The sequence below is a fragment of the Microcaecilia unicolor genome, chromosome 7 (genome assembly GCF_901765095.1).
Source record: "Microcaecilia unicolor chromosome 7, aMicUni1.1, whole genome shotgun sequence".
Lineage (NCBI taxonomy): Eukaryota > Metazoa > Chordata > Amphibia > Gymnophiona > Siphonopidae > Microcaecilia > Microcaecilia unicolor.
In genome coordinates this window covers 213,033,999-213,047,457 of record NC_044037.1, presented here as the reverse complement: position 1 = coordinate 213,047,457, position 13,459 = coordinate 213,033,999, and the positions used below count along the sequence as shown (strand labels likewise).

The following is a 13,459-nucleotide window of genomic DNA, read 5'->3' as shown; positions in this document are numbered from 1 at the left end:
AACCAAACGGGAGGAACTCTGGCAGAAACATCAGATACAGCACTCGAAGCCGCCCCTGCATTGAAGCCACCCGCGGCACCCATTGCAGGAAGCCAGGAATAATCAGAGGAAGAAAATGGCGCTGCCTCCACAAATTTTGGACGTTTCAGCAAAGGGCAGTTAAGGACGTCCAAAACTGGATGTTCCTATGAGAAAGACGTCACAGAAAAGTCCAAATTTTAGACGTCCTCAACTGCATTTGCATGCTGGAAGGCCCCCATTCCCCCCAACAACGCAAACCACCACCTGACGATCCCACCCCACCCAGCTTCAGGGAGGGCTGGAGATCCGGTGGGTCTCCAGCCCCCCCAACAAATGGTCCCTGGTGGTCCAGTGGGCGCCAATCAAGCCCCCCCCCCCAGCGACAGGGGGACTGGAGGTCCGCTGGACTGCCGGTCCCCCCTCTCCAACCCAACCACCAGCATTGGCAAGGGTCCCTGTGTGATGGTGTCACTCCATCCGCCGCCCGTCCCCCTACCTTGGTTGGAGGAGGGACGCAGCCTGCCTCCCTCCTCTTCCTTCAATGCAGTGCATCCTGGGATGCGCTGGGCAGGGCTACACACCATATAAGGGAGAAACTCCCTTATATGGTGTGTAGCCCCGCCTAGCACATCCCAGGATGAAATTGGCAGGGCGCCGCCATTTGTGGCGTCGAAGGAAGAGGGAGGCAGGCAGGCTGCGTCCCTCCTCCAACCAAGGTAGGGGGGACAGGCAGGCGGGCGGGCGGCGGATGGAGTGACACCATCACACAGGGACCCTTGCCAATGCTGGGAGTTGGGCTGAGGAGGGGGAACCGGCGGTCCAGCGGACCTCCAGCCCCCCCGTCGCTGGTGGGGGGGGGGGGGCTTGGTCAGTGCCCACTGGACCACCAGGGACCATCTGCTGGGGGGTTGGGGGGGCTGGAGACACCGGATCTCCAGCCCTCCCTGGACCTGGGGGGAGAACGGGGGGACCTGAGGTCCGCTGGACCTCCAGCCCCGTTGCTTGGGGCAGGGGTAGTCAGGGCCTGATGGTTCCATGGACCTCCAACCCCTGTGTTTGACAGATAGAGCACAACTTTAAAAGGGCCCTCCTTGGGTTTTTTTATGTGCCAGCTGTAGGCTGCAGTGCTGTGAGGATACACGCACACACATATACACACACTCACTCTCTCTGAACTCTCTCTCTCTCTTTCAGACGCACACACATATTTCATTACATTTTTCACAACAAATATGTCGCCCGTTTTAACGGGCTTTATGGCTTGAGTAATATGAGCCACACAAATAGGTATCTTGGAAACAGCCAATTCTCAGAGAATATAATCAGCATAGGAAAAATGAACCACATCCTGTTCTTGAATCAAATACCCCAGATCATGAACATACACACTGAATAAAAGAGGGAAAAGGGGTGACCCTGAGTAATCCCATACAAGGTACCATATCAATGACTCATCCCCATTCAAACAGACTTTAGTAATCCTGGAAGATAGAAAAGCTTCAAACCAAATCAAAACTCGATCACTTATACGTAATTGACTCAATTTAGAAAGCAAGACAGTGTAATCCATGAAATCAAAGACAGCAGCTGAAGAATTTAAGCCACAAAAAAGTTGCTCCAGTAAGGCCACCAGTATAGTCTCTGTACTAAAAGCCTTTCTGAAATTAGATTGACAATCATGCTAAATTATATGCCCATCTACAAACCCAACTTAGACACAATCAGAGCATTTGCAATGTTTACTTTTAGGGCCCTGTTTACAAAGGCGTGCTAGTGTTTTTAGCGTGCGCAATCCTTGTAGATGCCCATAATATTCCTACGGGCATCTACATGGTTAGCATGCGCTAAAAATGCTAGCGTGCATTTGTAAACAGGACCCTTAGGTTTTAATAGTTTATAAATCTATCTTTAAGACCCTCTAGCCAGTTGGGTTCTTAAGAGATCAGCAATTAATATACCAGACACAGAGACATATGTGGGGATGGAAAGAGAAAAAAAACATCCCCTGGGGAGTAGGGGGCACAAGGGATTTTTGAAAAAAGCAACAAAGTGTGCCTAAAAATATAGAATAAAAAATTGAAAAGCACACATCTAGGGTCTATAACTTATGGAACCACCAAGAAAAAATAATGCATGATTATTATTGTGCATTAGCTTTCTGGATTGCATGGGTTCTTTTTGATCCAATATTAATACTTCTTAACCTCAAAAGTCTCCTGTTAGTCCTGGCCCAGTAGAGAAAAAAACATTTTAAGCCAAAGAAGAAGAAAAAAAAAAAAAAAAAAGGAGGAGGAGGAAACAAATTTGCTTCAATTTGCTAAAATTATACAAATATTCTCAAACATATTTGGTAACTGCAATAAGAAAAACACACAATGCCTTTCTGTGAGATCTAAGCTTATAAAAAATTTCATTTAGAAATGCACTTTTAAAAAACACTGCCTAATCATTTGTAAAACAAAACACAGCAACTCCATGAACTGTTGCTGCTACCTGAAGGCCATTTTTACTAAGGCACACTAGCGGATTTAGCAAGCACTAAATGCTAAGACGCCCATAGGAATATAATGGGCATCTTAGCATTTAGCGCACGCCAAATCCGCTCGCGCACCTTACTAAAGGGGGACTTAGAAATAGCAATAGCGTGTTCATCATTATATTTTAAATGAAATTCTGTCATTTAACCAATAAAAGCATTCTCCATGCCAAAAAAGATACTTTAGACTCGAGAAAGTGGTACAAATTTTCTTACTTAGTAAAGCGAATTTCCAGATGAGAGGTTAGGTATTCCCTTGGAGTAAAGGTGTGCTCCCATACCACCATGTTTGGCACATAATTGATTGAGAAACAGAGTTCAGAAAGGGCTGTGTGCAGTTTGTCCAAACTGAAAAAAAAATAAACAATGAAAATGCTAAGACACAAAACATGTCTGTAAAGCACTCACCAAAAACTATAGTCTTAGCTCTATGACTGCATACTTCCCTTCAACAACATATAGCCCTACTTGTTGTGGTATAACCCACCTGTTTTGCTCTTACTGCCAGAAGACTTGGGACAACAAGGGTTACACTTATTTACTACTACAGCAGCTGGAAACATAATTGACACCCAATGCTGGGGCAACTCCATGTTGCTGTGCCACACTAAGGAAAGGCTGGGCTAGGAAGAGGATGCAGGAAAGGGAGGGAAGATAAGGAAGACAGACTGGAATGAGATATGGAGAAAGAAGATTTTTTTTTTTTTTTGGGGGGGGGGGGGGGGGTGTATAGCAAAGACATATGAAGGATAAAACACCCAAATATCTAAGAAACAAAAGGATGAAATAAAAATAAAACCACACCAAGAGGAAAAATAAAGATTAAAGAACAGAAAAATGCTCTCTGGCATACAACTTTTCTAAATTTTTCCAGTCCCAGATCACTGCTCCCTTAAAGCTAACAAATCCCTCAAACCCACACCCCCCAAAAAATAAGCATTATAAAAAGTCATCTATTTATTGAGCACATTTGATATACCATTATTGACCTACACACAGGCATAAAGGGCCAGATTCTATATACAGCACCTAAAACCTCCGCACAGATTTAAGTATATTCTATAAGACATAAGTGCTGTTTTTAGAATACTCTTAGTCAATACAATAGCACCTAAATCTACATGTACCCATTTACGCCAATAAACCCTGGTGTAAATCCATGAGCACAGATTTAGGAGCATGACCCATATTCTGTAATTAATTGTGGAAATTTTGGCACACCCACAAACTTCCATAAACATGCCCCTTTTCAAATACGCACATTTATTTTGAACTGTGTGTTTTACAATTTAGGCGCAATACTTTACAGAATATGCTTAGCGATTTCCATGCATAGATTCTGATAATTGCCAATTAGTGCTCATTATTGCTTCTTAAGTGCTGTTATCAACACCAATTAGCTTAAGCCAATTAAGTTACACACGGTGTTATAGAATCCGCACCGATTCTGACGCCTAAATCTAAGCACACTATATAGAATCTGGGGGAAGTGGTTAACGCATAAAAATCAGCACAGAGAGAGAGTAAACTCAAGTGGGGTTGGGGAATGAGATGTTAAGTCTTTTTTCTTTAAGGCAGATTTTTGCTACATTTAAGAAAAAAATTCAGATGTTTAAACATCATGGTCTGCAATTTCTACACCTTTATAATACAATCTTTTTCTAGGAATGGGTTTGAACTCTTCATCTTACCCTAGATCATTTTCTACATATGGACTGACTTTGTTGTAACCTTTTTCCTATATTGCATTCCTTTTAATTGAAAGTACTGAAAGTTAAATAAAAAAATAAGGTTACAGTGACAGTCCATATATATAAAAATAAAGGTCAGCAAAAGGTAACTGGCACCTTTTTACTTCATTGTCAACCATAAAGCGAATGCTACATACCTGTAGAAGGTATTCTCCGAGCACAACAGGCTGATTGTTCTCACTGATGGGTGACGTCCACGGCAGCCCTTCCAATCGGAACACTTTACTAGCAAAGGCCTTTGCTAGTCCTCGCGCGCTAATGCGCACCGTGCATGCGCGGCCGTCTTCCCGCCCGAACCGGCTCGTGTTCGTCAGTCCCATATGTAGCAAGACAAAGACAAGGGAAGACACAACTCTAAAGGGGAGGCGGGCGGGTTTGTGAGAACAATCAGCCTGCTGTCCTCGGAGAATACCTTCTACAGGTATGTAGCATTCGCTTTCTCCGAGGACAAGCAGGCTGCTTGTTCTCACTGATGGGGTATCCCTAGCCCCCAGGCTCACTCAAAACAACAAACATGGTCAACTGGGCCTCGCAACGGCGAGGACATAACTGAGATTGACCTAACAATTTTTCCAACTAACTGAGAGTGTAGCCTGGAACAGAATAAACCATGGGCCTAGGGGGGTGACGTTGGATCCTAAACCCCGAACAGATTCTGAAGCACTGACTGCCCGAACCGACTGTCGCGTCGGGTATCCTGCTGCAGGTAGTAATGAGATGTGAATGTGTGGACAGATGACCACGTCGCAGCCTTGCAAATCTCTTCAATAGTGGCTGACTTCAAGTGGGCCACCGACGCTGCCATGGCTCTAACATTATGAGCCGTGACATGACCCTCAAGAGCCAGCCCAGCCTGGGCGTAAGTGAAGGAAATGCAATCTGCTAGCCAATTGGATATGGTGCGTTTCCCCACAGCCACTCCCCTCCTGTTGGGATCAAAAGAAACAAACAATTAGGCGGACTGTCTGTTGGGCTGTGTCCACTCCAGATAGAAGGCCAATGCTCTTTTGCAGTCCAATGTGTGCAGCTGACGTTCAGCAGGGCAGGAATGAGGACGGGGAAAGAATGTTGGCAAGACAATTGACTGGTTCAGATGGAACTCCGACACAACCTTTGGCAAGAATTTAGGGTGAGTGCAGAGGACTACTCTGTTATGATGAAATTTGGTGTAAGGGGCCTGGGCTACCAGGGCCTGAAGCTCACTGACTCTACGAGCTGAAGTAACTGCCACCAAGAAAATGGCCTTCCAGGTCAAGTACTTCAGATGGCAGGAGTTCAGTGGCTCAAAAGGAGGTTTCATCAGCTGGGTGAGAACGACATTGAGATCCCATGACACTGTAGGAGGTTTGACAGGGGGCTTTGACAAAAGCAAACCTCTCATGAAGCGAACAACTAAAGGCTGTCCTGAGATCGGCTTACCTTCCACACGGTAATGGTATGCACTAATTGCGCTAAGGTGAACCCTTACAGAGTTGGTCTGGAGACCAGACTCAGACAAGTGCAGAAGGTATTCAAGCAGGGTCTGGGTAGGACAAGAGCGAGGATCTAGGGCCTTGCTGTCACACCAGACGGCAAACCTCCTCCATAGAAAGAAGTAACTCCTCTTAGTGGAATCTTTCCTGGAAGCAAGCAAGATGCGGGAGACACCCTCTGACAGACCCAAAGAGGCAAAGTCTTCGCTCTTAACATCCAGGCCGTGAGAGCCAGAGACTGGAGGTTGGGATGCAGAAGCGCCCCTTTGTCCTGTGTGATGAGGGTCGGAAAACACTCCAATCTCCACAGTTCTTCGGAGGACAACTCCAGAAGAAGAGGGAACCAGATCTGACGCGGCCAAAAGGGAGCAATCAGAATCATGGTGCCCCGGTCTTGCTTGAGTTTCAACAAAGTCTTCCCCACCAGAGGTATGGGAGGATAAGCATACAGCAGACCTTCCCCCAGTCCAGGAGGAAGGCATCCGATGCCAGTCTGCCGGGGGCCTGAAGTCTGGAACAGAACTGAGGGACCTTGGGCTCGAGATGCAAAGAGATCTACCAAGGGGGTGCCCCACACCTGGAAGATCTGGCGCACTACTCGGGAATTGAGCGACCACTCGTGAGGTTGCATAATCCTGCTCAACCTGTCGGCCAGACTGTTGTTTACGCCTGCCAGATATGTGGCTTGGAGCACCATGCCGTGACGGCGAGCCCAGAGCCACATGCTGACGGCTTCCTGACACAGGGGGGCGAGATCCGGTGCCCCCCTGCTTGTTGATGTAATACATGGCAACCTGGTTGTCTGTCTGAATTTGGATAATTTGGTGGGACAGCCGATCTCTGAAAGCCTTCAGAGCGTTCCAGACCGCTCGTAACTCCAGAAGATTGATCTGCAGATCGCGTTCCTGGAGGGACCAGCTTCCCTGGGTGTGGAGCCCATCGACATGACCCCCCCCCCCCCCAGGAGAGACGCATCCGTAGTCAGCACTTTTTGTGGCTGAGGAATTTGGAAAGAGCGTCCCAGAGTCAAATTGGACCAAATCGTCCACCAATACAGGGATATGAGAAAACTCGTGGACAGGTGGATCACGTCTTCTAGATCCCCAGCAGCCTGAAACCACTGGGAAGCTAGGGTCCATTGAGCAGATCGCATGTGAAGGCGGGCCATGGGAGTCACATGAACTGTGGAGGCCATGTGGCCCAGCAATCTCAACATCTGCCGAGCTGTGATCTGCTGGGACGCTCGCACCCGCGAGACGAGGGACAACAAGTTGTTGGCTCTCTTCTCCGGGAGATAGGCACGAGCCGTCCGAGAATCCAGCAGAGCTCCTATGAATTCGAGTCTCTGTACTGGGAGAAGATGGGACTTTGGATAATTTATCACAAACCCCAGTAGCTCCAGGAGGCGAATAGTCATCTGCATGGACTGTAGAGCTCCTGCCTCAGATGTGTTCTTCACCAGCCAATCGTCGAGATAGGGGAACACGTGCACTCCCAGCCTGCGAAGCGCCGCTGCTACTACAGCCAAGCACTTTGTGAACACTCTGGGCGCAGAGGCGAGCCCAAAGGGTTGCACAAAGTACTGGAAGTGACGTGTGCCCAGCTGAAATCGCAGATACTGTCTGTGAGCTGGCAGTATCGGGATGTGAGTGTAGGCATCCTTTAAGTCCAGAGAGCACAGCCAGTCGTTTTCCTGAATCATGGGAAGAAGGGTGCCCAGGGAAAGCATCCTGAACTTTTCCTTGACCAGATATTTGTTCAGGGCCCTTAGGTCTAGGATGGGACGCATCCCCCCTGTTTTCTTTTCCACAAGGAAGTACCTGGAATAGAATCCCAGCCCTTCTTGCCCGGATGGCACGGGCTCGACCTCATTGGCGCTGAGAAGGGCGGAGAGTTCCTCTGCAAGTACCTGCTTGTGCTGGAAGCTGTAAGACTGAGCTCCCGGTGGGCAATTTGGAGGTTTGGAGGCCAAATTGAGGGTGTATCCTTGCCGGACTATTTGAAGAACCCAACGGTCGGAGATTATCAGAGGCCACCTTTGGTAAAAAACTTTCAACCTCCCCCCGACCGGCAGGTCGCCCGGCACTGACACGTTGATGTCGGCTATGCTCTGCTGGAGCCAGTCAAAAGCTCGCCCCCTGCTTTTGCTGGGGAGCCGTGGGGCCTTGCTGAGGCACACGCTGCTGACGAGAGCGCGCGCGCTGGGGCTTAGCCTGGGCCGCAGGCTGTTGAGAAGGAGGATTGTACCTACGCTTACCAGAAGAGTAGGGAATAGTCTTCCTTCCCCCATAAAAACGTCTACCTGTGGAGGTAGAAGCTGAAGGCTGCCGGCGGGAGAACTTGTCGAAAGCGGTATCCCGCTGGTGGAGCTGCTCTACCACCTGTTCGACTTTCTCTCCAAAAATATTGTCCGCTCGGCAAGGGGAGTCCGCAATCCGCTGCTGGATCCTATTCGCCAGGTCGGAGGCACACAGCCATGAGAGTCTACGCATCACCACACCTTGAGCAGCGGCCCTGGACGCAACATCAAAGGTATCATATACCCCTCTGGCCAGGAATTTTCTGCACGCCTTCAGCTGCCTGACCACCTCCTGAAATGGCTTGGCTTGCTCAGGAGGGAGCTTGTCCACCAAGCCCGCCAACTGCCGCACATTGTTCCGCATGTGTATGCTCGTGTAGAGCTGGTAAGACTGGATTTTGGCCACGAGCATAGAGAAATGGTAGGCCTTCCTCCCAAAGGAGTCTAAGGTTCTAGAGTCTTTGCCTGGGGGCGCCGAAGCATGCTCCCTAGAACTCTTAGCCTTCTTTAGGGCCAGATCCACAACACCAGAGTCGTGAGGCAACTGAGTGCGCATCAGCTCTGGGTCCCCATGGATCCGGTACTGGGACTCGATCTTCTTGGGAATGTGGGGATTACTTAGAGGCTTGGTCCAGTTCGTCAGCAATTTCTTTTTTAGGACATGATGCATGGGTACTGTGGACGCTTCCTTAGGTGGAGAAGGATAGTCCAGGAGCTCAAACATTTCAGCCCTGGGCTCGTCCTCCACAACCACCGGGAAGGGGATGGCCGTAGACATCTCCCGGACAAAGGCCGCAAAAGACAGACTCTCGGGAGGAGAAAGCTGCCTTTCAGGGGAGGGACTGGGATCAGAAGGAAGGCCATCAGACTCCTCGTCAGAGAAATATCTGATGTCCTCCTCCTCCTCCCACGAGGCCTCACCATCGGTATCAGACACAAGTTCATGAACCTGTGTCTGAAGCCGTGCCCGGCTCGACTCCGTGGAAACACGGCCACGGTGTGAGCGTCGAGAGGTAGACTCCCTCGCCAGCACCGGCGAAGCTCCCTCCGCCAACGTCGTCGGGGAGCCTTCCTGGGAGGCGACCGCAGTCGGTACCGCAAGCGGCACCGATGTCGGAGACCTCACCCCGGGCAAGGGGCCAGCCGGCGCCTCACTCAATGGTACCGGAGGCGCAAGCACCCCCGGTACCGGAGGGGAAGGGCGCAACAGCTCTCCCAGGATCTCTGGAAGAACGGCCCGGAGACTCTCGTGCAGGGCGGCTGTGGAGAAAGACTGAGAAGCCGATGCAGGCGTCGAGGTCAAAGTCTGTTCCGGGCGTGGAGGCTGTTCCGGGCTGTCCAAGGTGGAGCGCATCGACACCTCCTGAACAGAGGGTGAGCGGTCCTCCCGGTGCCGATGCCTACTGGGTGCCGACTCCCTCGGTGACCCAGAGCTCTCGGTACCGATGCGGGAAGGAGACCGGTGTCGATGCTTCTTTGACTTTTTCAAACGAAGCATGTCACCGGAACTTCCAGGTACCGATGAGGAGGACGTAGAATCCAACCGTCGCTTCCTCGGGGCCGAGGCCGAAGAAGGTCGGTCTCGGGGGGGGGGGGGGGGGGTGGCTGTACCGCAGGAGCCCTCAGGGTAGGGGGAGACCCACCCGAAGGCTGACCGCCACCAGCAGGGGAATGGACAGACCTCACCTGCACTTCGGTCGAAGCACCATCGTCCGACGACATCAGCACTAGTGGAGGTCCCAGTACCACCGACGCAGCCTTCCGATGTCTCGGTACCGACGATGCAGAGGGTCGATGCCTCGATGCAGTCGATACAGCCGATGCCGAGGTCGGAGGTCTTGACGCTGTCGACGTCGATGCACTCGATACCCCCGGTGCTGTTGCTGACGAAGAGCCCGAGAACAACACGTTCCACTGGGCCAATCTCGCTACCTGAGTCCTTTTCTGTAAAAGGGCGCAAAGAATACAGGCCTGCGGGCGGTGCCCAGCCCCCAGACACTGAAGACACGACGCGTGCCTATCAGTGGACGAGATTACCCGGGCGCACTGGGTGCACTTCTTGAAGCCGCTGGGAGACTTCGATGACATGGGCGGAAAAATCACGCCGGCGAAATCAAAACTCGTAATTGTGGTAAAGGCACCAAAAAGAGGGAGAGAAAAACTCGAACCGAGGCCTCAAAAGGGCCTACCCCGAAAACGAAAGTAAACTTAACGGGGCAAAAAACTGGAAATACGGGAAGGGGAAAAGACCGAAAACCCTTTTTTTTTTCTTAGCAAAAAGTCAAAAGACGCGTGAGGGTCAACTTAAGGGGCACAAACGGCGCAAACACGACTGTCCCGAGCGCGGACAAAAGAAGACTGACGAACACGAGCTGGTTCGGGCGGGAAGACGGCCGCGCATGCGCGTTGCGCATTGGCGCACGAGGACTAGCAAAGGCCTTTGCTAGTAAAGTGTTCCGATTGGAGGGGCTGCCGTGGACGTCACCCATCAGTGAGAACAAGCAGCCTGCTTGTCCTCGGAGAACTTGTTTGTTGATCTTTATTTCACAGTTATAAGTATAAAATCTTTCACATTCTGATCAGCAACATCCAGTCAAATCAATACACAGAAATCAGTAACATGCAGTTATCCAGATTCTATATATCACGCATAAAAATTCGGTGCCGAAATAAAATTCGCCTAAGCGCATTCCATACTTTATAAAATAAGCCTAGCTTTCCATGCGGTTTATAGAATTTGCCGTGCGCTGGCCCAGACAACTAAATTTAGTCGCGGGCAGTTACACCAAGTAAAACCTGGTGTAAATGCTGACGCCTAAAATATGCACGGAACAGGTGTATTCTATAACATGCATAGATTTTAGAAAAGCCTGCGAACCGCCCATTCCATGACCATGGCCCCTTTTCAAATATGCAACTTAAAATTTATGCGCAGCACGGTATAGAATATGCTCAGACCTTGCCGGTATTATTGACCATCACAGCAATAAATCCATGAATCCTAAGATTAAATCAATATCCATCAGCAAATAATTTAAGAACTGAAATAAACAAAACTCACTTGAATGTGTGATTTCAAATTTAAAATCACTCAGAGTAAAAGTGCTTTCAAATAAAAATCAAAGATCATATAAAATGACTTTAAATCATCATTTCAATCTGTTTGATTTGAAATCATACCCAACACTGTCGCCCACATTCTGCCACAGAACACACCTACACGTGTCACCTAAAAGTGCACACCTTTTTGTCACCAGGTGCACTCTTACATGGGTTCCACATGGGTTAATTTTATAAAAGCGGTTTTTCACATAGAAAAGAGTAAAAAAAAAATAATAATTATCCCTTCAATGCTCACTTAGGGATCCAGTTCAACATAGACTATAGGGCAAAGGATGTATTAAAGGGCATCAAACATTTATGTTACATGTCTCTTTCCTTCAGGTTTAAGTAGTGTGCAAATAAAGATTTAGTAACTTGGAGGTGTATTTTCAAAGCACTTAAGCCTCCTTTTACGAAGCGGCGCTAATTAACATGCACTGAATAAGCCCAAGGGAACTGAATGGGCTTCTTTGTATTCAGCGCATGTTAATCAGTAATGCCGCTTCGTAAAATGAGCCCTTAAGTTCCACAGTAACCTATGGAATTTTGTAAATCTAAGTGCTTTGAAAATGAGCCCCATAGTAACATAGAAGATGGCGACAGATAAACACCAGTATGGTCCATCCAGTCTGCCCAACAAAATAAAATTTAGAGAAGTAGTTACTACACTGCAGTGAACAATCTCATTTTATAGCAGTTCAATTTACCGAACTAGCCATAAACCTGCTGCACCTCACAACTGCAGGTTATTAACTTATGCAGTAACGAGAAATTAGGTCTTATCTGATAATTTTCTTTCCATTAGTCCTTCCCACTATTCCAGAACCTGATGGATAGTTGTGTCCATCAACCATCTGGTGGAGATAGAGACCTGAAAACTGAGCTGAGACATATCTTTTGGCATCCAGTCCAGCTCCTCAGTATTTATGTAGACAAGCAGTAAGGAGAAACTCAGAATAAACACAACAACCTTAAACTACTCGTTAACCTAACACTAACAAGACGAGCAAACATGTGGACCTCTCATCGCTGGACAATGTGCAGAGAACAAGAGATATTCAGAAAGCACCATGAAAGGTGACAGCCGTATTTGACCCATTACCTCGCACCGATTAAACATCTCAGAAACCTTGGGTGGGCCTCTGGATTAGTGGGTAGAAGGATAGGGAGAGAAAGGGTAGACGCTGGATGGAGGGGTGGAGAGAGTGACGGGGGAGATGCTGGATGAAAAGGTGGAGAGGATAGCGATAGTTAAAGATTGGAGAATAAGAGGAAGGAGCATAAGGGAGAACAAGGGTGAGGGAAAGATGAAAGGCTGTAGGCAGATGAAGTAAAAAGAGGGAAATTAAAGACTGGATAGTAAAAAATAAAATCTGGACAGATAGGCAGAAAAATAAAAGTAAATTGAAGAAAACAAAGGAAAAGGAGGAGAGAAAAGTTACAAATGGACAGGAAACCCTGACAAGGGAATTAAAAGAAGATGAAGGAAAGCAGAAACCAGCGACTGGTACCAACATAATTAGAAAAAGATCACCAGACATCAAATGTAGAAAAATAATTTTATTTTTAATTTAGGATAGAGTAATGTGGTATCTGTAATAAAGGTTGATAAATGCAAATAAAACACAAAATACAAAATAAGGTGATACCTTTATATTGGACTAAATTTTAACACGTTATGACTAGCTTTCAGGTCAGGAGAGGATAGCATAACAGCAGTATCCTGTGTTGACCTGAATTGAAGCAGGAGGTTTTGGCCTCTGAAAGCTGATCAAAAAAATGTATTTATTAGGTTAGTCCAATAAAAAAAGGTATCATCTTATATTCCATTTTCAAGTGCCTGAACGGAGCATGTGCATGTCTGCCAGCATCGCAGACTTCTGCACTGCTCAAAACAGCATGGTGGGGGTGGAGCCAGAGGTACAGTGGGCAGGGCTGGGGTGTGTACCAAAATCTCTCTCAAAAAATTGAGCCCCCTTGGAAACTCTATGGAAAGGGGAGAATATGGGTTGTATAGATGGGCTAGGGTGGACTACAAGGCATAGCACAAGTGAGGTGTAGATGGGCTAGAAGTAGGTAAACTGTGGCGATAAGCTGAGGTTGGGGAGGAAGAGAGACTGGTGGGACTTGCAGTGCTTCCCTTGGCATTTCTTTTACCCACAAGTCCCCCTTGTTTATACACCACCTGCTGTGCTCTTCATTTACAGACAGCCTGACCAGTTGTGTTCACAATCCACCATCCTTTCATTTCCTTTATATGGATTTGGTAATTTGTGCC

General features: G+C 48.1%; 1 protein-coding gene across 1 annotated transcript in view; it reads right to left on the bottom strand.

Annotated features, from left to right (window-relative positions):
- Nucleotides 1-13,459, bottom strand: part of NCKAP1 (NCK associated protein 1) — a 234,916-nt gene that overhangs the window by 91,145 nt on the left and 130,312 nt on the right. Inside the window, exon 20 of the mRNA XM_030209048.1 lies at nt 2,774-2,905. Coding sequence (XP_030064908.1) covers nt 2,774-2,905 — 132 coding nt within the window. The remainder of the gene's footprint in view (nt 1-2,773; nt 2,906-13,459) is intronic.